At 33.5% G+C, this 23,758-nt stretch overlaps 2 protein-coding genes across 12 annotated transcripts; one reads left to right on the top strand and one right to left on the bottom strand.

Annotated features, from left to right (window-relative positions):
- Positions 1–2,962: 2,962 nt before the first annotated feature.
- Positions 2,963–6,326, top strand: LOC127900056 (zinc finger BED domain-containing protein RICESLEEPER 1-like). 10 transcript variants are annotated; one of them, XM_052434465.1, is made up of 6 exons: positions 2,963–3,162; positions 3,647–3,798; positions 4,941–5,305; positions 5,443–5,752; positions 5,914–6,018; positions 6,109–6,326. In XM_052434465.1, the coding sequence occupies exons 2-5, from the start codon at positions 3,651–3,653 to the stop codon at positions 5,970–5,972; spliced, it is 882 nt and encodes a 293-aa protein (XP_052290425.1). In that variant the 5' UTR covers positions 2,963–3,162; positions 3,647–3,650; the 3' UTR covers positions 5,973–6,018; positions 6,109–6,326. The 10 variants fall into 10 exon arrangements, with proteins under 10 accessions (XP_052290425.1, XP_052290424.1, XP_052290421.1 ...); XM_052434464.1 differs by having other exon boundaries at positions 3,644–3,798; XM_052434461.1 differs by having other exon boundaries at positions 2,964–3,167.
- A 9,207-nt stretch (positions 6,327–15,533) lies between these two features.
- LOC102622117 (putative elongation factor TypA-like SVR3, chloroplastic) lies at positions 15,534–23,153 on the bottom strand. 2 transcript variants are annotated; one of them, XR_003067240.2, is made up of 15 exons: positions 22,801–23,153; positions 22,440–22,549; positions 21,968–22,171; positions 21,220–21,396; positions 20,599–20,751; positions 19,879–19,968; positions 19,431–19,565; positions 19,165–19,281; positions 18,626–18,777; positions 18,470–18,554; positions 17,878–17,972; positions 17,103–17,268; positions 16,537–16,732; positions 15,784–16,089; positions 15,534–15,683 (listed from the first exon to the last, which is right to left on the bottom strand). XR_003067240.2 is itself a non-coding variant. In XM_006489865.4 (14 exons), exons 1-14 carry the CDS (start codon positions 23,030–23,032, stop codon positions 15,956–15,958), a joined length of 2,046 nt encoding a protein of 681 aa, XP_006489928.2. In that variant the 5' UTR covers positions 23,033–23,153; the 3' UTR covers positions 15,534–15,955. The 2 variants fall into 2 exon arrangements, 1 of the variants encoding a protein (XP_006489928.2); XM_006489865.4 differs by having other exon boundaries at positions 15,534–16,089.
- Between the last annotated feature and the right edge of the window lie 605 nt (positions 23,154–23,758).

The following is a 23,758-nucleotide window of genomic DNA, read 5'->3' as shown; positions in this document are numbered from 1 at the left end:
TCTTAGACCTTCACTGGATAGTGTACTCCAAATTTTTCTCTTTTCATTTTCATCATTCCCACTAAGCTAATCATATTTTCTTCCCCTGATTTTAACGTTATACCTTAACATCTACGTATGAGCTCATTAGCATCCATTATTTCTCTTTAAAGCTAAAAAATTAGGTTAATTAAACCTACCACCTTCTTCATTAATCCTCTTTACTACATGTGTTTCCTACCTAGTGTTTGATGCCCTTTTTAATACAATCTTTGCTATACCTTAAAAGTTTCCCCAACCACACCCAACCTGTAAGTGACAATCCTGGATCCAACAAAGGTCCTTGTATACTTCTTTTCTAGGTTACCTTTTAGTGAAAGAAAGAGCTGAGAGGAAGAAAAATGATAAACTCTCTTTTAAGATTCTAAAACATATATAATATGAAGTTCTTTCTTGGTTTCAAAAAGAGTATAATTCTTTGAATGGTAAATACTCCAACATTCAACAACAATTAGTTCTTGCTCATTTTTATTCTTTTTGTTTAGGCTAGTTCTTACATAACAGTTAATATGTCATGTTTTACAAGCCATTGGATATCCTCTGCAAAAGGAGTACTTTTCCAATTTAGTAGGTGTACTTTCCAATAGAGGATGTTAAATGTTTTCAATTGCTGTTCCATAAATCTGACACATGGGATTTTCAACTGTACAACGCCTTTTTTCCCATAAATTTTGACTTCTTGGCAAGTATATGTCTTATGACTATGCACATGAAAAACTCAATGTTTTCAGGTGGGCCGGGGGGGGGGGGGAATGGTTTGGTTTTTACTGAATCAAATTGAGAAAATTTGGTTCAGTTTAATTTGGTTCAAAGGGTAAAAATCTAATGGTTTAAGAATTTACGAATCGATTGGTTTGTGTACAAATTGATTAGTTCAGTTCAATTTAATTATAAAATATTTTAATTTAAAATATAAAAACCTAAAATGTAAAATCAAATTTCAATTTTAAAACCCTAAAATCACGATTGCATCTCTCTCCCTCACGTCTCTCACTCCCTCTCCTCAGGGCCCTTTTATCCTTTGAAAATGTTAAAACCAACTATGTTTTGAAGGAAAAAAAAAACACTACCAAAATGCCATCAAAACATCTCAACTTTTCTTGATTCCTTTAAGCTACGATTGCCTGCTTGGATAAAGGCAGGATAAGACTAGTTTTTAGGACTAAAAATATTAATCATGTCCAAAGCCGTGTTTGGCTATATAGATTAAAAAATAAGTCTAGTTTTTTAATCCAATGATCTTGGGATTATTAATCCCTTTTTTTAGATAGGCTTATATTGGATAAGAAATTAGTGAAACTAAAATCCTCTCTTTGCTTTCATCAAGCCGAAAGCAAAATCCGATTAGAATTACGCTACAATCAAACAAATGCAAAGCAATGAACAAATCTTGATCCTCGAAAAACTATTTTAAATGATATGAACAATATTCAAAGGTATTCAAAATATTATCTGAATTGGTTCTTATCTTCTAACTAAATTTGGGTTTTTATTATTCTTTTCTCTCACAACAAATTTCGTTCATTTTGGGCCTTATTATTATCGATTGTCCATTGCTTTATTTTCTTTATTTTATTGTTAATTAACTAAATTATGAAGACATGTGACATGTTCAACAATCAAAGTTTTCTTCAACTCAGTGGTTAGGAAGGCATGTCATTTGTTCAATTTTATTCCACTATGTCAACTGTACTGTCAAATTTGTACTTGATTATGAAAATTAATTGAATTATTTTTTACTTTATATAAGCAAGGATTGAAAGTCCATTTTCCTATACGACATACACTTCTTGTGCTTGTGTGTTGTTTATATATATAACATGTTCCACATACCCGTACATCATCATATGCACACATTTGTTATCGATTGTCCATTGCTTTATTTTCTTTATGATATTTTTAATTACATAATTGCAAAAATTATGATGAATAGATATAGACGAAAGATAAATCTTGTTATTCCTACTTGTAAATGAGTTTCGCAAACAAAATTTGTTTGTTTGCATTATGATCATTGTTATCCTGCACCATATAATAGCAAGCTTTAATGAAAAATGTGTTCGATAATCGCACTTTTGCTAGGCATCAAACTCCTCTTCAAACTCTAGATGACATGATAGGCAATAGTGATACAGAATGAGTGAATCAACTTATGATGGATAGAAAAACTTTTGGGTTATTATTTGAACTACTTTGTAGTGATGAGAGGTTGAAGACGGATAGTGTGGTTTTTGTTGATGAGCAAGTTTGTATGTTCTTACATGCACTTGCACATCATGTAAAAAATCAAACAATTAATAATCGTTTCAAGCATTCTGGAGAGACAATTAGTAGATTTAATTCTATTCTGAATGGAGTTTTAGAACTACAACACATCTTGCTAAAATCTCCAAAACCTATGCCTGAATATTGCACAGATGGTAGATGAAATTTCTCAAGGTATGCTATACCTAAGTTTTAAGATGCCATTTACAATTACAATATGACCTTGTTTACTATTGTTATTCAACTTAATAATTTTTGTTGATATATAACTATTTGGGAGTAGAGTTGGCAAAATTTGACACGACACGAATACCCGACACGAACCCAATACAAATAAATGGGTTTGGGTCGTCGAATTTGACACGATTATTAAATGGGTCGGGTCCGGGTCAACACGACTTTTTTCCGTGTTGGGTTAGGGTCGAAATTTTTAACCCATTTACCCGACCAATGACACGATTATTAAGCGGGTTAACGGGTCGTGTCAACCCGAACCCGCTAACACGACCCATTAAAATATGACATTTTTAACATTTAAAAAAATAAAAATACATTTATAATTAAAATAAATAAAATAACATAAAGAAATAAGCTTTAAGATTTTAACATATTGCACCCCAATTGATAAAAGTTTCTAGCCACTAATTAAAAAAAGAATTTCAGCCTAAAAAATCTAGATTGTTGCCAATTAAAAATTAAGACAAAAAAATTGCCAATGCCACAATCCATATACCTTCGATCTTATCCACCCACCACCCCCACTTTCTTTTTCACCAGCAAACACTTGATTAAATCTCAAGTTCAATTCCAGCAAGCTGCAAGACTTTGATCGGCTGCTCTTGAGATCAAACATTCATGGTTAGGTTAGTTTAAAAAGCAATTTCTCAATTATTTAAATATTGTTTGCATTTTTTAATGGGTTTTGTTTTCTATTGCTTCCTTCACCCGTGTGGTTATAGCTTTTGCAGTTTGGTTTGAAAGTAATTCTTTTTAAATTTGTTTAAATTTTTTTGACACTTAATTGCATTCCTCTGTTATAACTTAATGTTACAATCACTATTGATATGGTTTTTTTTGGTACAGCAGTAACATGACACTTAATTGCATTCATGGTTAGGTTAGTTTAAAAAGCAATTTCTCAATTATTTAAATATTGTTTTCATTTTTTAATAGGTTTTGTTTTCTATTGCTTCCTTCACCCGTGTGGTTATAGCTTTTGCAGTTTGGTTTGAAAGTAATTCTTTTTAAATTTGTTTAATTTTTTTTTACACTTAATTGCATTCCTCTGTTATAACTTAATGTTACAATCACTATTGATATGATTTTTTTTTTGGTACAGCAGTAACATGGAACCGGATCCAAATAATACTAATTCAACTAATATTGAAGCCTTTTTACATGGACATCAAGTGAATTACGAGGAATTAGAGCAAGATGTTGACAATGATGTTCCAAAGAAACAACGCAAGAGGAGAAGAACATCTAAAGCATGGGGTATGTTCACTAAATTGCCATTAGATGCATATCAAGATGGAAAGGAAAGGTCGATGTGTGTTTGTGGACAAGTTTACATTAGCGAAAGTAATTATGGGACTGGTAACATGCTTAAGCATATTAAAAAATGTCCTAAGTTAAAAAAGTCACGTGACCCCCGTCAAATGATTTTAGACCATTCGGGTTCTATAGGTTTATGTTCTTTAGAATTTGATCAGGTTGTCTTTCGTGAGCTGTTGTCTACAGCAATTGTGAAGCATGGGTTACCTTTTCAGTTTGTTGAGTTTGATGCAATTAGGAATTGTTTTGAGTTTTTGAATTCCGAAGTACAAAATATTTCTAGAAATACAGCAAAAGCGGATATCCTAAAAGCTTATAATGCAGAAAGACTTAGGATTAAAGCTATGTTAGAGGAGGTTCCTGGTAGAATTTGTTTCACCTCTGATTTGTGGACTGCCTGCACTACTGATGGATACATGAGTCTCACTGCACATTTTATTGATAAAAACTAGGTTTTACAAAAAAGATTGTTGAACTTCACCTTGATGCCATCTCCACACACTGGACTTTGTTTGTCTGAAAAGTTATTATCTTTATGGACATAATGGGGTGTTGAGAAAAATGTGTTTTCTATAACATTGGACAATGCTTCAGCTAACGAGGCATGTGTTACTATGTTGAAATCTCAGTTGAAAATTAGAAAAGTTTTACTGTCTAATGGTGATTATTTACACATGCGTTGTTGTGCTCATATTATCAATTTAATTGTTCAAGATGGATTAAAAGCAATAGAGGGAGAACTTTATAAAATTCGTGAAAGTGTGAAATATGTGAAAGCATCTCAAGGTAGAAAACAAAAGTTTTTGGAGTGTGTTAATCAAATGTCTTGGATAGAAAAAAAGGCTTGAGATAAGATGTCCCTACAAGATGGAATTCCACATATATTATGCTGGATTGTGCACTTTACTACAAAAGTGCTTTTTCTCACTTGGCTTTAAGTGATTCTAATTATAAGTACTGCCCTTCAGAAGATGAGTGGAACAAATTGGAGAGAATTAATAATTTTTTGGTACTTTTTTATGAGATTACTTGCATATTTTCTGGATCAAAGTACCCCACTTCAAATTTTTATTTTCCAAAAGTATTTGCAGCTTATGTAACTTTGAGGGAATATTCAGAAAATGGAGATGAGTATATGAAAGACATGGGGAAGAGGAAGCTTGAAAAATTCTTGAAGTATTGGTCTGACTTTTGTACAATTTTGACAATAGCTGTTATTTTGGATCCTCGTTACAAGTTACAATTTGTTGAATGGGCATACAAAAAGGTTTATGGTGAAAATTCCAAAGAGTTAAAAAATATTAGAGAGAAGTTGCTTTCATTGTTTGATGAATATATGCTCATTTCGAACCAGTCTACCAATACATCTTCCATGCAAGGTTCTGTTTCTCACTCAAATGAGAATGATGACAGAAAAGGCAGAGGAAAATTGGATTCATGTCTTGAGGTTAGTTTTATTTATTTATATAGATATTTTTAATCGCAACTTATTCTTGTTTACTTCATAGTTACATTTTATGTTTGATGAATTTTAGTTACATTTCATGTTTGTTGGATTATTCCTTTTTTTTTTATGTACAATAGGAATTTGATAATTTTGAGAGCATGGAATCTAGTTGTACCCAAAAAACTCAGTTGGAGCTTTATTTGAGTGAACCGCGAGCTGATAGGAGCAGTCACTTGGACATTTTAAATTTTTGGAAAGACAACCAAGTTCGTTATCCTGAGCTCGCTTCTATGGCTCGTGATGTCTTAACCATTCCAATATCAACAGTTGCATTTGAATCAACCTTTAGCGTATGTGGTCGTGTTCTTGATCAATTTCGAAGTTCACTTAAGCCTGAAACAGTGGAATCAATAGTTTGCAGTAGAGATTGGATTTTTGGACAAGAAGGTTATCTTTTTTTCTCAATTCTCTTGTCTTTATGGTAGATTCTCAATTATGGTTATTTACAATTTTGAGGCTGAATTTTGTTTGTTTCTTTGGCTTATAGTGTTGCTGGCTTGTTGCATGTCTTCTTGACTTGTGTTCCTTTTTTTGTTTATTCACTTCAGTAAATGCAATGGTTTCTATGGATGAGCTAACCATTGATATACTCGAGCACAACAATTAATTGTGTTCCATCCGAAGCTGATGTTATGATAACTGATAACTAACAGGTTTAATCATTTACCAATTTCTCTTTTTTTTTTAATTTATATTTGCATTAAAATATACTTATATTTTTTTAATTTTAAATCAATTTGCAGGTGCTAATTATCAGAACTCGCATATTAAAGATGATTCTCCATTTTTTGTGAAGGATAAACATATATATGGACTGTGGCAGTCTATTTTGTAAAATTCTATGTAGATTTATAACTTTTGTTTTTGATAGATATACATTTAGAACTTTAATGGTCGAAATGTGTAATATTTTGGTACATATATTTTATAATATTAATATATTATATTATTTACATATATATATATATATATATATACATGATGGAATGCAATTTGCATCAATTGTGAGTGCAATATTTTATGTAAATATTGTTTAATATATAAATATTAAACGAGTTATTGGGTAACCCGTTTATTTTCCGTGTCGGGTTTGGGTTTCAATATTTTGACACAATTATTAAATGGGTCGGGTTTGGGTCAGCTTAAATTTGACACGACACGAACACGACACGATGACCCGTTTTGCCACCTCTATTTGGGAGCATTAGATGAACCTATGTAAAGGTTCGAGTACCCAAAGTTGATAAATCAAGATATAGAATAAGAAAAGGTGAAATTGCAATGAATGTCTTAGGGGTTTGTTCATAAGATACAATGTTTATATTTGTGTTACTAGGGTGGGAAGGTTTAGTTTCTCATTCCAGAGTACTTCAAAATGCGATATTTAGGGCAAACATATTAAAAGGTCCAACAGGTAAGACTATTTTAATAGATTTAGAATAGTCAGCCCTAAACTAATTAATTTTTTCTTAATTCTATTTTACCTTCTCAATGTTTAGGTGGTTATTATCTTGTGGATGCTGGGTACACAAATGGTGAAGGATTTTTAACACCATATAGAGGAACAATATATCATTTATCAGAGTGAAAAAGTAGGTGTACTCCTGTTAGTTATCAAGAGTATTTCTATATGAAACATGCTTCAGTAAAAAATGTAATAAAATGATGTTTTGGACTTTTTAAGATTCAAAGTCCAATTTTCTATCCTTTAAAAACTCAATGTAGAATAATAATACTCACTGCCTTTTATATAATCCAATGAGTGTAAGATAGATGACTTTAACCCTAGTAGCAATTTAGAGGATTGTGAAACCATTAGCCAAGTTTCATCGTCTGAGTAGAGGACTCATGAAGGGATAATTTAGCATTGTAAATGTTTAATAATTGGAGGAGAAATAAAGGAATTTGAAGTTTTAGCTTAAGTTTTTAATTGTATTTGAACTTTGTATTTTGTTTTTATATAATATCATGTGATTTAACACTTTTATGTTTTATAAAAATGAGTTATTTTATTTATATAGTGCTTATTTTTCTATTATTCTCCTTTGTTGCCAATATTTTATACCTTATTTCACTATAAATGCATATTTTCTCTTTAATATATGTATTATTATTCTTATGTAGGGATGGATGGTGTAACTACTAATTAAAATAATGGAAAAGGACAAAATAGGGACAAGACATCCATAGACAAGAGAAGATGAAGTTTTACTGAATATATTAGAGGAAATGGTAGCACACAGATTTCGTGTTGATTATGGGCAACTAAGCTAATAGGCATATTGAAGAACAATTGGCAAAGTTACTTCCTAATGTTGGCCTAAAAGCTAGCCCACATGTGGAATCAAAATTTAAAAAAATTGAAGAATAGTTATGGATTAGTGTTTGATGTGCTTAACACAAGTGGCTTTGGTTGGAATGATGAAAAAAAGTGTGATGAAGTTGATAGTGATGAGGCATGACAATCTATGTGCAGGTGAAAGTTATTTTTTTTTTTCTAGTGACTTTTAATAAGAATTTTTTTTCCAATGCCATTTAGTTATGAACAAAATTCTTATTTTTTTCTTGTCATTTTAGCACCATAAGAATGCTAAAGGTGGAGGAACAAACCATTTCCATTAAATGAGAGACTTGCATATATTTTTTAGAAAAGATCATGCTATTAAGAAAGGAGTTGAAACTCTTGTTGACATAATAGAGAATGAAAATGAAAATAGTCTTGAAACTAAGTTTGAGGTTGGTGAAAGATTATCTCCCATGTCAATGGACCAAGGTCAAACAAAAATCGTCTGAAAGGGAGAGGGCTGTATGAATTGATCTATTTGTTGGAAGTTTGGAAAAGTTTGCATACATGTTTCAGGATGTGATGGAAAAGCCAAATCAAAATGTAGATAATCTTGTTGGTAAACGTGTTGCTGACCAGGGGTGGGCAAAATACCCGACCCAACCCGACCCGAAAAATTTCAGGTTCGGATCGGATTGGGTTGCGTATAGAACCTGATCGGATTGAAAATTGTAAACCCGATCTGGTTGTGATCGGGTCGGATTATACCCAATCCAATACCCGATCGGGTTGCTTTAAAAAAAAACTGAAACCTAAACGCACGCACACCACGCACAAATCACTCACAGCAGAACATATTCACAACACAAACAAAAGTACAAAACTCACAAGACACACACACACACAGAGCAATGTCGTGATCTGTTGACTCCCAACGGCCACTGCCAATGGAGGCCACACACGCTCCACCTCAAGTGCCGCGATCTGTTACTGTCTCTCCGAACTTCGACCAGTCCCCGCGATTTGCCGCCGTGCGTCCAGCCGTTCGCGATCTGCTGCTGCACGTCCGCCCATATGCTACCTCCTACTGCCACCGATCTACTACTGAAAACTCGTATGTGATCTACTGCTCCAAGGCCAAACCTCTAACCTGAGTACCCAACCCAAGTTTTTGCCCTTTATGGCTTTTGATTTTGAAGCTTTCATTTCGTGGTATATATTATATAATTAGCTATGGTTAATTTTGAAGCTTTCACCCGACCCGATTAAACCCGAACTCAATTCGATCCATTAACCCTAATCTGATTCTACCCGAGTTTAACCCAATCCGAACCAACTCGAATATATATCGGATCAAATCGGTCTGGTTGTAAAATCAGGTTGTATTCGGATTAATATTTGTCCAACCTGAATAATCCAAAACCCGATCGGATTGACCCGAACCCGACTCGAACCCGATTTTGCCCACCCCTATTGCTGACATGTTGATAAGAATGAACAACCTTTCACTTCATCAAAGAGTGAAGGTGCAAAAGATGTTGCTGAAACAACCAGAACATGCAGAAATATTTAGGACAATGCAAAATGATGAAGAAAGAAATGAATTTTTGAAAAAACTTATCTTAGGTGGGTATGATGATTGATTAAATGTGGTATTTTTGGAATTCTTTTTTGTACACAAGATTAACCGTATGTGGTAAGGCTATAAAGCTGATGATGACATTTTTTTTTTTTTGTAACTAATCATATGAATAAGATTTTTTTCGTGAGTGATTCTAAATTGTTTGTAACAAATAGTACCCACCATCTTTTTGTAAGTGTTTAACCATGTGTTAGAGTGGCTTAGTGATGAACATGTATAATGTATCAAGTACTTTATAAACAGTTGTTTTGTTATTGTCTTATGTAATTAAATATATTATATGAGAAATTGTATCTTATTTAGATTGAATTGTTGCCATATAGTTTGTGGAATTTATTTTTTTTTGGTAATGTTATATAGTGTAAGTATTGTTTATGTAGGTGGTTACATATTGAGATGTGAAGTATTATTGAATTAGTTGCTTTTTTTTTTAAAATTGATTTCATTTATAGAAGGCAAATTTTGTTCAAAAGCTATTGTCAAAATTTAAGCAGAGTTTTTTTTTTAGAAGGAAAGTGACAATTTCATTAACTTAAATTTGAGAATACAGATTCAATTTCAACTGGCATAGGTTCCAGCCATACAACAGTTTCATTACTCATTAATGCTAATTCAGTTAAGGAATGGGCATGAGCATTACATGATCTAGGGGTGTAATGGAAACTAACATTTTGGAAGTCCTTGCTTTGGTTTTGGATTTCGGAAATTAGCCACATAATCTCTGTTTTGCTACCCTCTTTTTTGTTTACCAACTTCACCACATCTTGACAATCAGGCTGCACTATTAGATAGTGAAGGGATGCACTCTTTCCTAAACTAAGCCCTATTCTACAGCTTCTGCTTTTGCAATCTTTACATCTCCTGTGAATTGCGTGGATTTGACAGCAACCATTATAACTTTGCTATTAGAGTCTCTATCACTACCCCCAATCTTGTTAATTGTTTTCCGAAGTTAACAATAGCATCAATATTAACCTTGAAAACATTAGCAGGTAGAGGGATCCAATTCTGTTGTGTTGATGAGTTATGCTTTGCCTCTGCTCCTTGCCCTTGCTGTTTCACTCTTTTGTAAGCCTCCAACACAACTTCTGCTCTTGTCACAGTTAGGAAATGATTTAACTTTTTTCCCTGAAAAATCTAATTATTCCTACTATACCAGATAGCCCAGCAAAGAGCCACAAAGATTTCAATATTTGACTTGTTCAACTTTTTAGCCATTGCATGCATAATAGCCAACATGTTTCAAAAGTGCACGAATCCATATCTTTTTGGAAACTTTACAGTATATCAAAGCATGAGATGTACTTTCCATTTCTTGTTTGTAAATTTGACAGACAGGCTCAGGCCGTATCTTCATTTTCCATAAGTTTTCAATAGTGGGCGGTTGATTTTGAGTTGCTCTCCACATAAAAATTTTGATCTTTTCTAGTAATTGCAGTGTCCATAAAAGGTACCAGTGATGAAGCCCTTTGGATGAGCAACTTGACTTATCAGGATTCTTAATTTTTAAGGCCAACTGGTATCCACTCTTAACAGAATATAACCTCTTTTATCAAAATGCCAAATGATTTCATCCATTCTTGGTCTTCTAGGTAGTGGAATTTTCAAAATCTCATTTGCATCATCTTCTATGAACCACTGCTTCACTTTCTATTAATCCCACTGATTTTCGAGATTAATGAGCTCTGAAACAGTAGCTTTCGCAAGCAAATTTTGAATAGAGAGTGGCTTAAAGGTTTCTGGCCTTGGAATCCAATTGTCTTTGCAAATATGTATCTTTTCTCCATTCCTAATCCTTCACCTGATTCCTCTTTGTAAAACTTGTCTTCCTCACTGTATAGACCTCCATATGTATGAAGGGTTTGATCTAGCCTGAGCTTGCATGAATTCAGAGTTCTTGTAATACTTGGCCTTTAACACTTTGGTGACTAATAATTGAGGATATTACAACAATCTACATCCTTACTTTGCCATCAATGCCTGATTAAAGCTGGACATTTCTCTAAATCCAAGGCTTCTTTGACTCTTAGCATGACTCATTTTTTCCCACCTTGCCCAATGAATTCCACGTTTGTCCTCCTTTGATCTCCACCAAAACTTAGCCATTGCCTTTTGTATATCCTCACACAGTCTTATGGGAAGCTTAAAAACACTCATTGCATAGGTTGGTATCGCTTGAGCCACAACTTTGATAATGATTTCTTTACCTCCGCTTGAGAAGAATCTATGCTACCAATTCGCAATCTTGCTCACCACTTTGAGTTTGACTTCGTTGAAGAAGTTTGTCTTCTTTCTTCCAACCATAAATGGTAGGCCTATATATTTCTCATGTCTAGATACCACATTAAATTGGAAAATCTTCTTGATTGCATCAACTTTGTCCCTGGAATTTTGCCACTGAAAACTAAAAATGATTTATTGTTGGTTATTTTTACTTAATTGCTATTGATGCCAATGTAAAAGTGTACACAACAAGTAATAAAGTGATGAATATTTAAAATCGTCTCCACAGGGGCTGATGTTACTAGAAATGTTACAGCAATCACGATAATGCAGTCTACCTTTATTTTAATAGGAACCTAATTAAAGTTGATTACTACCAAAATTAACAATTGTAAAGAAAATAAAACAAATAAATGCAGTAAAGAAGTAAACTAGATAAGTTGCGTAAAAGAATTTAATGAGAATGAAGTAGCTGAATGATCAAACTCTCTTCATGGGCTGACTACTTTCCATCAATTTAACACCAGTTGTTACAATAATTCTTACAGCACTGGGCAGAATTATTGAGTATCCTCAGCTATCGCTTGTTGGACTTCTCATACCCTTAAGTACCCTAACAATGACCAGTTGCTATTCCACATAAGGTATGACATTATGAACATCCACTCTCTCTACCCTACAAGGTAAATTCCTATGTGTAGTTCTTCACAAATCTTAACTCAAGTATGGCCCTTTTGGACTCAAGAAAACTTAATCCAGGAAACTTAAATTAAGATCAAGTATTACTCTAATAATATCCACTAAGACAGACCTTTTTGCGGCTCTCTCTTAACTTGAACCATTAAATGGGTGGTCAACTGAAATAATGATTATAACAAAAACTATTTGAGTAAAATGCTATAGCAATCGTGCAGCAACACATAAGAACAGTCAAAAACCCATTAAGATTGTTTGTTACTCAACTACAAATAGATTTAGTTCATACTTTGAAAAAGAAAAAGAAACAACAAAATACTGATAATAAAATACATTGGTTTAGTCAAAGAGTAAGGAAGGGAACAAGTAAAGAAACGATAACAAATAGAATCCAAGTGATTATTATGAATTTTTCACTAGTGCAGACTTGTTTCCCTTTAATTCTGATTCTTCCCTTATTTTCCTATCGATTTCTCCAATGTTCATTCACTGCCACCTTTTCATGTGATGTGCGCTCTTTTTATAATGAAAATTAGGGTAAACGAAAGTCTAGGGCGCGCTGTAGATCACAATTCTGCAGATGTCCCTCGCTAAGTTTTCTCTAATGTTGTTTCAGGATTGCTACAGCAATGGTTGCTCCAGCAACGGCTACAGCACTGCACTACTCCAGATTTTGTTTCAATTCTTTTTGTGGCCATATTCTTTCTCGTTTTTGCCAGCCTATTGCATCCGCATTCCTTCCATGAATTATAAGCTTCTGAAAATCTACAATTATGCACACAATTTGAGCACGAATTACTCTAAATCAAGCAAAACTTATTAAGAATAAACTAAAATGAATGTTTGAGCAAAATATAACAAAAATGCAATAAAAACACCTCATTTACTCTCTAAATGATATTGATTTAAGTATAGGATTGCCATAATAACTCTCATTTCATAGAGTTATCACTTATCGTAGTTGAAGAGTAATTTAAGCAGAGTTCATTTCACTTAATTTTCATGCTAATTATTATTATTTTTATTATATTATCCTATAAAATGTTAAATATAGAACAACACTATTATAATCCTATTCGATATTGCACCAAACAAAAGTCAACACTATATTTATTCCACGTAATCTAAGATAATATAATCCAATCTAATCTTGAAAGTAATCTAATCCAATTTTTTTTCCAAACATATCCTTAAACAATGACTCCATTCTTTTCACTTGAGTTTGTTGTAAATTATGAAGCTAGAAGAATATACAGGAAATGATAAGGACAACAAAGAAGACTTGAAATTCCAACTTAGCCAGACCCATGCAGGCACAATGAATATGAAGAAATGTTGGTATATCAATTTACAGTGACCGTGAAAGGTGATTGTGGTAGTTGACGACAGATTGAAGTGCTGCATGCTTGGTTGGGATTTGGTCTGCAGTGAGCTTGGGTGGCTTACGATCGGCGGCACTTGTTGGTTTTGATGGTGGCCCGATTGATAAAAAAAAAACTAGCAGCAGCAGCTGTTGTGGGTGATGGTTGAAGCGATAGCTAGGGTTTCGGCTAAAATTATTTGAGAAGATTTGAATCTTTGATAAGATGAATTTTTACCTTAAAAAAGGTAATGTTTCTTTTAACAAATTGAACAAAAAAATAATGTTTAAGAGATTGCTAAAATTTTCAATAATCGTCGCATGTCAGAGAATCTGAATACTGAGAAAGCACCGTAAGGATTTAATGGTGGAGAATAGAGATGGCCAACGAGCCGTGCCGGCCTAGGCCCATCAAAGGAAGCCCACGCGTGCTCATGCTCATGCCGTGTCATGCCCACTATGCGTTTCGTGCTGTGCCGTGCCTAATTTTTTTTGCTTAGGCCCGTGTGCCGTGCCTACACGTGCCGTGCCATGCCTAGGAAAAAAAGTCCACTAAGTTTTTTTCATTTTATTTTTATTTTTTTAAGAGAGCATGCCAAGTTGTTGTCTTATTTTTTTTCAAGTTTATGTACTTTTTTTGGATCCATGTGCCTTCATTCAAATTTAATAGAATAAAAAATTTAAAACTCAAGTCCATATTCAATAATAATAAATTAGTAATAATAGGAGAATGTAATATTAGTTACTAAGTTTGACTTTATGGTATTATAATTCTTTTTTAGTACTTAACAACAACAATAATAATAATTTTTTTAAGGGTTAATTTAATTGTTAACTTGGAATTACGTAGAGTCATATATCATAGTTTATAATAATATTAATAGATATTTATAAAATCATGATATTTATAATTTTATTTATTAAAATCATGATATCAATTATTTATTTAATAAAGTATAAACATAAATCAATTTATAATTTTTTTAAACTAAGAATTAAATAAATTTAAAAAACTTGAGCCAATAAAATATATTAAAAGATTCAATTTCAAGTTATTTATAAAATTATAAAATTTTAAGTTTACTTTTATTAAAAAATGAAACATGCTTATTGTGTACTTTTTCGTGGGCCATACTTTAGCTCATCTCTAATTGTGTCGTATTTTTAAGGCCCACGTGCCTAAAATTCTAAGTCTGGCCCAACCCACATGCGTGTCGTGCCGTGCCACGTGCTCTACCAAAACATGCTTGTGCCGTGCCGTGCTGTACAAACACGTGTCATACCCGTGCCGTGCCTCATGTCGTCTAGCCCATTGGCCACCTCTAGTGGAGAGACTGGAAAAGGTCAAATTGACGTGGAAATTGAAAGAAAAAATGAAGCGGGAAAATAAAACACCCCACGCCCATGTTGAGAAACCGAATCAAGCCTTAAAAGATAATCAAAACCCAAATAGGCCAGTGATATCTCCCTCTCTTTGAAGTTTCAAACTTCTTTGGCAAGGCATTTTCAATTTTTCATATCGTGCCTGCTGCTGTATAAAGTTATCAAATCCAAATTAAAGTAATTAACATTAAAATTATGTTCTCAAGATAATGGATAGAAATTATTATGGCTGCCGGTTGTAGAAGAGATTAAGTTTGAATTCCACTCACAAATAACAGGTTTAATGAATAGGAAAGAAAGATAGAAGATAAGCCAAGAATAAGCCTCCTCTTTTGAGTTTTTTATTTGATTGTCTATGAACAATCAACTTTTTTCAAAAGCAAGAGACTCGGTGTGCATCGCAGATAATGTTCATAAAATAAACATTTTGCAAGTAATTGCTATGATAGATGAATTTAATCACTATAATTGTAGCGAAAAAGAAATGGCACGAGTTATATCCGATAAAAGAGTGTTGTGTGAGAAACAATAACAAAATAAATAAATAAATAACCATAATTTTATGAAAGAAAAAAAATACTTTGTTTATAATATGTTTTGATTTATTATTATGCTAAAATTGGAGATAGAATTACAATAAACCTGAAATTTATCATTTTCAGTCGGTTAGCAAAGTGACTGTCTGAATCTGCATTGCCGCTCAACTCAAAATCTTCAGCTGCCCCATTACCTAACAGCATATTGGCTACTAAACCTCTTTAACAAAATTATGACTTCACTGTGCCCTAACTGTATATACAATAATTATACGAGGAAAAACTCAAACATACCTGAATTTTTCCAAAGAATCCCAGTATATAAAAATATAGCTGTGAAGGCAGCTTCAAATGGAGCAAAATGAGAAAAGAATCCAATTGCAGAAATATGTAGCTTCGCTCTAATTCGTAATATCGCAAGGAAAGCTTTGTTGACTAATCCACACTGTGTAAATCCAAGAGATATTTACCGCCCCCTTTTCACAAACTTTGGATTTTTGCACATACGGATGCTCAAGGGAGTGACCTCCACTAGTTCATCTTCTTGAATGTACTCTATGCAGTCGTCCAGACTGTAATCCAAAGGAGTATCAAGGACCACTGCATAAACCAAATTCTGAGTTAGTAAGTTTAATTGATCAGAAAAAAGAAAGAAATTAGAGATCAAACATAGGAGATCTAGCATTATTGTAAAAATAAATTATTTGGGATATGGAAGACCATTTGCAATTATTTCTTTTTGGCAATTTAGACTAAATCCATGCTGCCTGACCCAATTCAATAGTTTAGGAAGGAGAACATGAATGATAAGCACTTCCTATCTTAAGCAGCAAAATTCCAGTCAAAGCAAGTCGCAGAAGATTCATATGGCAATTAAACAGACAAAACTTAACCCTCCCTACTTTGATATTGGGCATTCTCTGCCTATGCCCATTAAAGCATCAACAAAACATTGAAAAAGAGGAAGAAAAACATAAAAATTGAAGCAATCAAGTAGTCAAATTATACTCTTTTGGATAGAAAGGTAAGAGAAAAGCTGTTTCTCACCTGTCTGTTCTTTGTTGGAACGTATATTCGTGGCTGCCTTTTTCTTGCACACATTAAGAGATAAATCACCGGGCCGCTGATGGATGCCTACTATTTGACCTTTGTAAACATCCACTCCGGGACCAAGAAACATCTGCCCCCTTTCCTGTGAGCTAGAAAGAGCATAAGAAGTAGTCGTTCCATCCTCAAAGGCAACCTGAAAATCATCCACTGATTAAATTTAGCATTGACACAGGCGGGAGACTTTCCCCCTTCCAAGGGACATAGGGGTCTGTTACAATGTGAGTTATACAACCACAAATTTATGAAACATAATTGCTTTGCAATAGCGAAAAATGGTTTTTGATGTTTAATAAGGCAATGAACAGTTATTGTGAGTTAGATTAATTTCCATCCATGAAATACTAAATCAGCATCTCAAAGCTTGGACATTTCTTCAAAAGTAATTTGATGGCCAGAGCTATATCCAGTATAGCAATAGGGCCAGCCCACGGTGGCCGTATTATTCATATCATTTACTTTCAAATTTTGCAGTGGTCAAAAGATTTTAAGAAATTGGAAATTACCAATGAACCCTGATCCCTTGTAGAAATATCACCAGCCCAAGGTCCATAACCATCAAAAATTGTATTGAGAATTGCTGTGCCACGTGAAGCAGTCAATATTGCATTTCGTAATCCAAGAAGGCCACGGGTTGGAATTTTATACTTAAGGAATGTTGTTCCTTCCGACCTAGTTCATAAATGAAGTCTCAATATTAGATCCTTGTCGCATAAAGAAAGTGCAAATACAAGGGCTGCATGGCTCAATTATGCATATAAAAACACAGCTGTGTAGTAATTAAGAAACTGTGTGCCATCATCATATGGAAAGGAAAGGAATAGCGCACACTGCCATCTATGGACTAAAACCATAAATTTCACAAGTAACCACAGTTTAATTCATGAAGTAACTGCAATGCCAATGACAAAAGACTGAAGCTCTACATGTTACCTAAAACCCAAAAGATGAATATTTTTTACCGAGGGTCCAAGAGAGGTTGGACTGTCAAAGATTTTAAGCCTAGTATCCAAAAGATAGTCAAGGCATATTTCACAGCAATTCTTGGTATGAGCTGGTTTACCTTTACTGATACACGGTCAAAGAATATGCATACAATTAGTTGTGCATATGCAAGAATAGGCTGGCAACCTATCATAAAGTCCAATTATAAAATATCTACAATCTACATGTGCATCTCTAATTCCATAAATGCCACACTACTTTGTACCTCAAATTGTTCACGGTAAAAATTAACAGCTAATGTAAAAATAGAATAGAAAAAAAAATGTTAATACACACCCAACTCCCTGCATATCAAACATCTGCCCGCGTCTTTTGCCAAGAAGTTCAACCACAGGCCCCATATGTTCTTCTGGTACCTCCACAGTGGCGATCTACATCAATTTCAGATGTGATTTCAGATCATTGGATAACTTGGTTTTTCGATCAATAAGACAAACACAACTGTTTTTCTTATTATCAAGCATTTGAGAAATTCTTATAATTAGATGTCAAATCATGGCTTTACAATTTTATGATCCATTATAATGCAAAGGTGAAAGCATTGCCTCATCTATTGTTGCCATTTATTCATCCACATGCATATGGTCCATATGTACAAGCTATTCCAATGAGAGTTGAGAAAAATAAAAAAATGCTGGTGTCTATGAGAAGCTTCAAGGACAAGAGAAGCAAAAGGTTGACATGCCACATCTTCATGATGATCATACCACAGCATTATTGGCTACCATCTAATGATATATTCTCTTAATCAAGCTGTTATCCTTAGAACAATGTTTCTTCTCTCAGTTGAAGTATGTGTGCATGTACAACCATCAAAATGCATATGCATGCCTAGACAAGCATTCTGATGAAAGGATAAGAAAATCACCTCATATGGTTCCAGCAATTTTTCATTCACTTTCTTATTAATAACTTTTGGAGGTCCCACCATAAATTCATATCCTTCTCTACGCCTAAAATACAAGATGATTTAGAACTGGCTTGCTCAGGAAGATTGCAGAGGAATAAGATAGCTTATACTTACATGTTTTCTATCAGGATAGTGATATGCAAAGTACCACGCCCACTAACGATAAATGTATCTGCCGTTTCACCGTCTTCAACTCTCATAGCCAAATTTCGCTCAAGTTCACGGTAAAGTCGATCTCGTAAGTTTCTGCTAGTAACGTATTTTCCCTGAAAACAAACACAATAATCATTAAGGCAATAGCAACGTGAGAAGACCCTCTGTAAGTGCATGGGCATGCAACTAAAGTAAAATGCCCCGAAAAAGCATTGGATTTTATTTCTTCTATTTTGCATGTCCAGAAAAAAATTACAAATGTGAACAACAAGCAGTACTCATCCCAAAATTACTCATATATTCTGTAGCAGACCTTTTAAAATTGAAAGAAACACTTAATATAATAAAAAATGATAGTGTAGTTTATTTGAGTTGAGCACTTTCATCTCTTGGCTTCCCTAGAAATTTTCCTTAAACTAAACCTCATTGGAAAACGAGTAGACAATGCATGTAGAGAAAGCTGTTTACCCAGTTTGTAGAGTATCTTTCAATAAACATACCTCACGGCCAACAAATGGCGAAGTATTTATAGAGAAAGACATTTTTACAGTTGGTTCTTCCACTTTAATAGAAGGCAGTGGTTTTCCAGATACTTTATCTGCAATTGTCTCCCCAATCTGATCAAAGAAGAAAGAAGTTAAGTCATGACAGGTTTACATAAAGACACGGAGAATCTCTAAGATCAAACTTTTACTACTATTACATACCATGAAATTAAATAAAATGAAGATAACAGTAAAATAATTCAAAATTGATCCAGTCTTACCTGAATGTCATCAATTCCACAAACAGCACATATGTCTCCAGCTGCCACAATTTCAGCAGAAACCCTACTGAATTTTTCGTACACAAAAAGCTCACTAATTCTTGCATATCTACATGAATCTTCTGAGGTGCATACCTTAGGGTAATAAGAAAAGTCAAATGATAAGAAGAAAAAAAAGATGCTTACTTTTTTCTTATATATGAAATCCAATTAATATTTCAATCTGATTTCTCAAGAGTAGACTTCATTACAAGAAATACCGGAAGAATTAGATAAACTCATCATAAAAGTGTAAATAGATATAAAGCATTGGTGAAAAATGTCAAATAGATAGAACATATCATATGGGCAAAATGAATTTTGGTTCAAACTGACAACTGGCCCTTTATTCTTGTGACAATTAATTGTATAAGCTCAAGAGTAATCTCCAGATTCAAAACAAACTCACCCGCACTTCCATTCCTTTTCGCAGAACCCCAGCATGCAAGCGTCCAATAGCTATTCGTCCTTTATGTTCATCATATTCAAGGTTTGTAGCCTATAAATAAAATTTGAAACAACATAATAATCAAATCAAAGTCAACAGAAAAACTTAGATGACTCCTAAAATTAAAATTGCAGAAAAATCATAAGATAAAATGTATCATTTCCAAGCTTTCTACTATCTTTGAAGGGGTATTTTGGATCCTTCAATGTAATTTAATGTGCTCAATCTTCTAGGTCGGGAATCCTGTATGAGATCTATTTCATTTTTCTAGACATGCAATCTATTTCTAAGGGCATATATTGTTAACCATCTATTAAGTAAATTTATTCCACTGTTTTCTATATGAAAACTTAAGCTGGTTGACCAAAGCCAGATTACTGATGTAAAACCAGAAATAAATTAGATAGCTTAAAGTTCTTCCTATTAGCCCCTTACAGATCCATTCAAGATAGTTTCCATTGACTATTCTTTTCAAAAGTCAGCATCTAGTTACTTTGTGGCATAAAGGTCTCATCACATAAAACCCGACTAATTCATATTGATGTTCAGAACTATCCATTCCGTGGTGAACTGTAATTCTTGCAGAACTTTGCAGCACCATGTCCCATTAAAATTAGAAGATAACATGATTAAAAAGACAGGAAAATATGTTGAAACAGAGAAACAAGAACATTCACTAACAAGCATTTGCAGTGCACCATCTTTCTCAATGCGTGGTCCAGGTATGCATCTCATTATAGACTCAAAAAGTGGCCCAAGATCATCAGCCAAATTGTCAGGAGAAAGCCCTGCCTTTCCTTGGATACCACTGGCATATATTGCTTGGAAATCACACTGCAAGTAACATTAAATTCATAAAGAGATTAGACTTTAGGAGATATTACATGATAGAATTGAGATTCCATTCTCATATGAAGCTACCACACTTCTGGAGGATCTGTTGATGCATATAAATTGTTATTCATGCATGGATAAGATATGCTTCTTTATTTGTATTTTCATTTGTTAACTACCAATCAAATGCGTATACTTGCTTAGATAAAAACTTAGATCAAGTGGGATTCTGGGAATCTTGGTCCTACTTAAACCTTCGAACAGAAAAGATAAAAAATTTGAAAAGTCCAAAAAGAATTTATTAGGGCTAGAAATCATTCCCTACTTTAATTGCCTGAAACATTTACCCATCAACTTCCTTGATATTGATTCATCTTTATCCCCTCAATTAATCTATTCAGGCACAAGATGGTTTTCCTAAAACAGCTCTGCTTTTGATTAACAAACAAGGTCAAAATGCAATATTACCTGTTCATCTGTTGCATTTAATTCAATAAATAGCTCAAAAGTGGAATTGATGACATAATCTGGGCGAGCTGAAGGTCTATCAATCTTGTTGACGACAACAACAACAGCATGGCCAAATTCTAAAGCCTTCTTTAGAACAAATCTTGTCTGCGGCATTGGACCCTCAACCGAATCTACCTACAAATGAACATAGATGTTAATCTACGAATATGAAGACATCTACATTTATTAAATCTAAGTAGTAGAATTAAAAGCAAGTCTCCAAAAAAATAAAAAATAAAGTAGCGTCAAAGAAAGTTATAAATGACATAGCATTAACCTTGATGATAATGGCAATCAACCACCATATTTTTTCTCCACTAAAAGTATTTATCAAGTAATAAAATCATTTTACAGATACAAAACTCCTGAACTTGAATACTACAGAGGACTTTTATTATGTCAAATCCACAAGAGTTAAATCCCATGTTGAAGACTTCACCAAACTCTATTCCAACAAATCAAAGCAGTCAAAAAACTAGGAGGGTTGGGAAAAAGTAACTTTATCATACCATGGAAGTTGAAATACTATTCACCTCTGTAACACTATTTCAAGACCAGAAGCAAATCACAAATGAAATTTGTTTTTGGCAGAGTGATAGAAATAGTGGTAACAAAATGCAAGTAGGTAGCTGGTTACCAAAGTGATGAAACATATTTTATCAATTATAAAGTAGGCAACCATATAAGAGATGATGCAAAAAAGTACCACTAGAAGAACCCCTTCCACCATATTCAAGATGCGTTCCACTTCACCACCAAAGTCTGAATGGCCTGGAGTGTCTATTATATTAATTTTGGTGTCATTGTAAGTGATAGATGTATTTTTGCTGAGTATCGTAATCCCCCTTTCACGCTCAAGATCATTTGAGTCCATGATCCTTTCTTTCACAGTTTGGTTATCACGAAATACCTGCACAAGATAATAAGTAAAAGCACTAAGCGCATAATTTTACGTAGTTGAAAATCTTTAAGTTGTTAAGATTACAAGCTAACATCCTATTCGGAGTGCTCTAATACATTGGAGAAATAGACATACAAGCTTTAGCTATACTTCGTCAATTCATTCTTTTTGATACGTCTACTCGATGCATATTAGTGGTTCCAAAAAAAAAATGATGAGTTCAGCTAATGAAATATTTATGGAAAACAATTCGCCGTGAGTTCCAGAGATATATTGCCTTAGCTTGTTTCAACATCGCATCAACCAAAGTCGTCTTTCCATGATCAACGTGAGCTATAATCGCAATATTCCTTATATCGCTTCTCCTCATTAACCGGCTCTTCTTCTCTGTGGCAAAATAACATCAAAGTATTAAATATTGCACAAAGCAACTCACATTAAATCCTAAATTCCCGAAAATAACATATTCTATATTAAAAGGTAAGCAAAATAGGTTTAAAATAAAACTAGATAATCATGAAGTTACTAAACAAGCTCCTAATTATATAGAATATTCACAAATTAGAAGAGAAACGAAAATTAGATTAGAATTAATATCTGAAAGACGTAAAATTATATAAATGAGAAAGTGAAGTCACCGGCGGCAGTTTCGGCGGGCGGAGAAACGGAGCATTGGATTCGCCTGTGACGTTGAGTGGCGGTGTTACAGTGACGAAATTTCAGAGAAGTGGTGGTGATTGGAGACGAGGATAAGTTGTAACCGAAGTGTTGTTTGGCTAACAGAGTAGAAGAATAAGACGAAGGATGAGGTGTTCTAGGTTTGAGTAAAGAGAAGGAAGAGTTGTTATAGAAGCTAACTGCCATATCCATTTTTCGTCTCTGTAACTCTCGCGCTCACACAGTCACAGGGAGAGAAATGGAGGATTTGGCAAGTGAGGCTGTTATTGAGAGAAACGAAATATGTATAAGGCCGCTGCCTGCGGTTTAAATTAAATCTTTCAAAAAAGAAAATATGATGAAAATTAAAAAGGAAAAAGAAATAAGGATAGTACTAAATGTGGGTACTTTTTCAAGTTGGGAAGGCCGAACTTTTGCCACGTCATCTTGTTATACACTTGGGCTTGGGCCCACTTAACCATTCGGTGAAATTGACCATATATGTAATATTTTCTTTTTTTCTTTTTCATAAATTTTGATGACCATTTTATTACTTTTGTCCTCGCAAAAATGTAAATTTCTTAATAGATTTACACGACACCGGGAGTAAAATGGTCCTTTAACATAAATTTCTTAATAGATTCTAACAATTACAACACAAAAGTGGTTACTTGATAAAAATGGAAAAATAAAAAAGAAAAATTAGTGGTGCAAAAAATAATTTCAAAAATCTTTAGTAGCATGTATTTTTGAGATCTAACTAGTGATTTTATAGATAATTTCTTTGATGAGTAATGATTTGTATATTCAATTGGTTCGGTTTCAAATCGCTCGATTTCTAGTTCAGTTCGGTTTTTCTAATTATAAACCTTAAATTTCATTTGTATTTTATGATTTTTTTTATGAACTCATTATTTTTTATTAATTTATTAAAGGGTA

Source organism: Citrus sinensis, chromosome 9, assembly GCF_022201045.2.
Source record: "Citrus sinensis cultivar Valencia sweet orange chromosome 9, DVS_A1.0, whole genome shotgun sequence".
In the NCBI taxonomy this organism is placed as follows: Eukaryota; Viridiplantae; Streptophyta; class Magnoliopsida; order Sapindales; family Rutaceae; genus Citrus; species Citrus sinensis.
The sequence above is the reverse complement of the archived record's forward strand: the minus strand, read 5'-3'. Positions and strand labels throughout refer to the sequence as shown.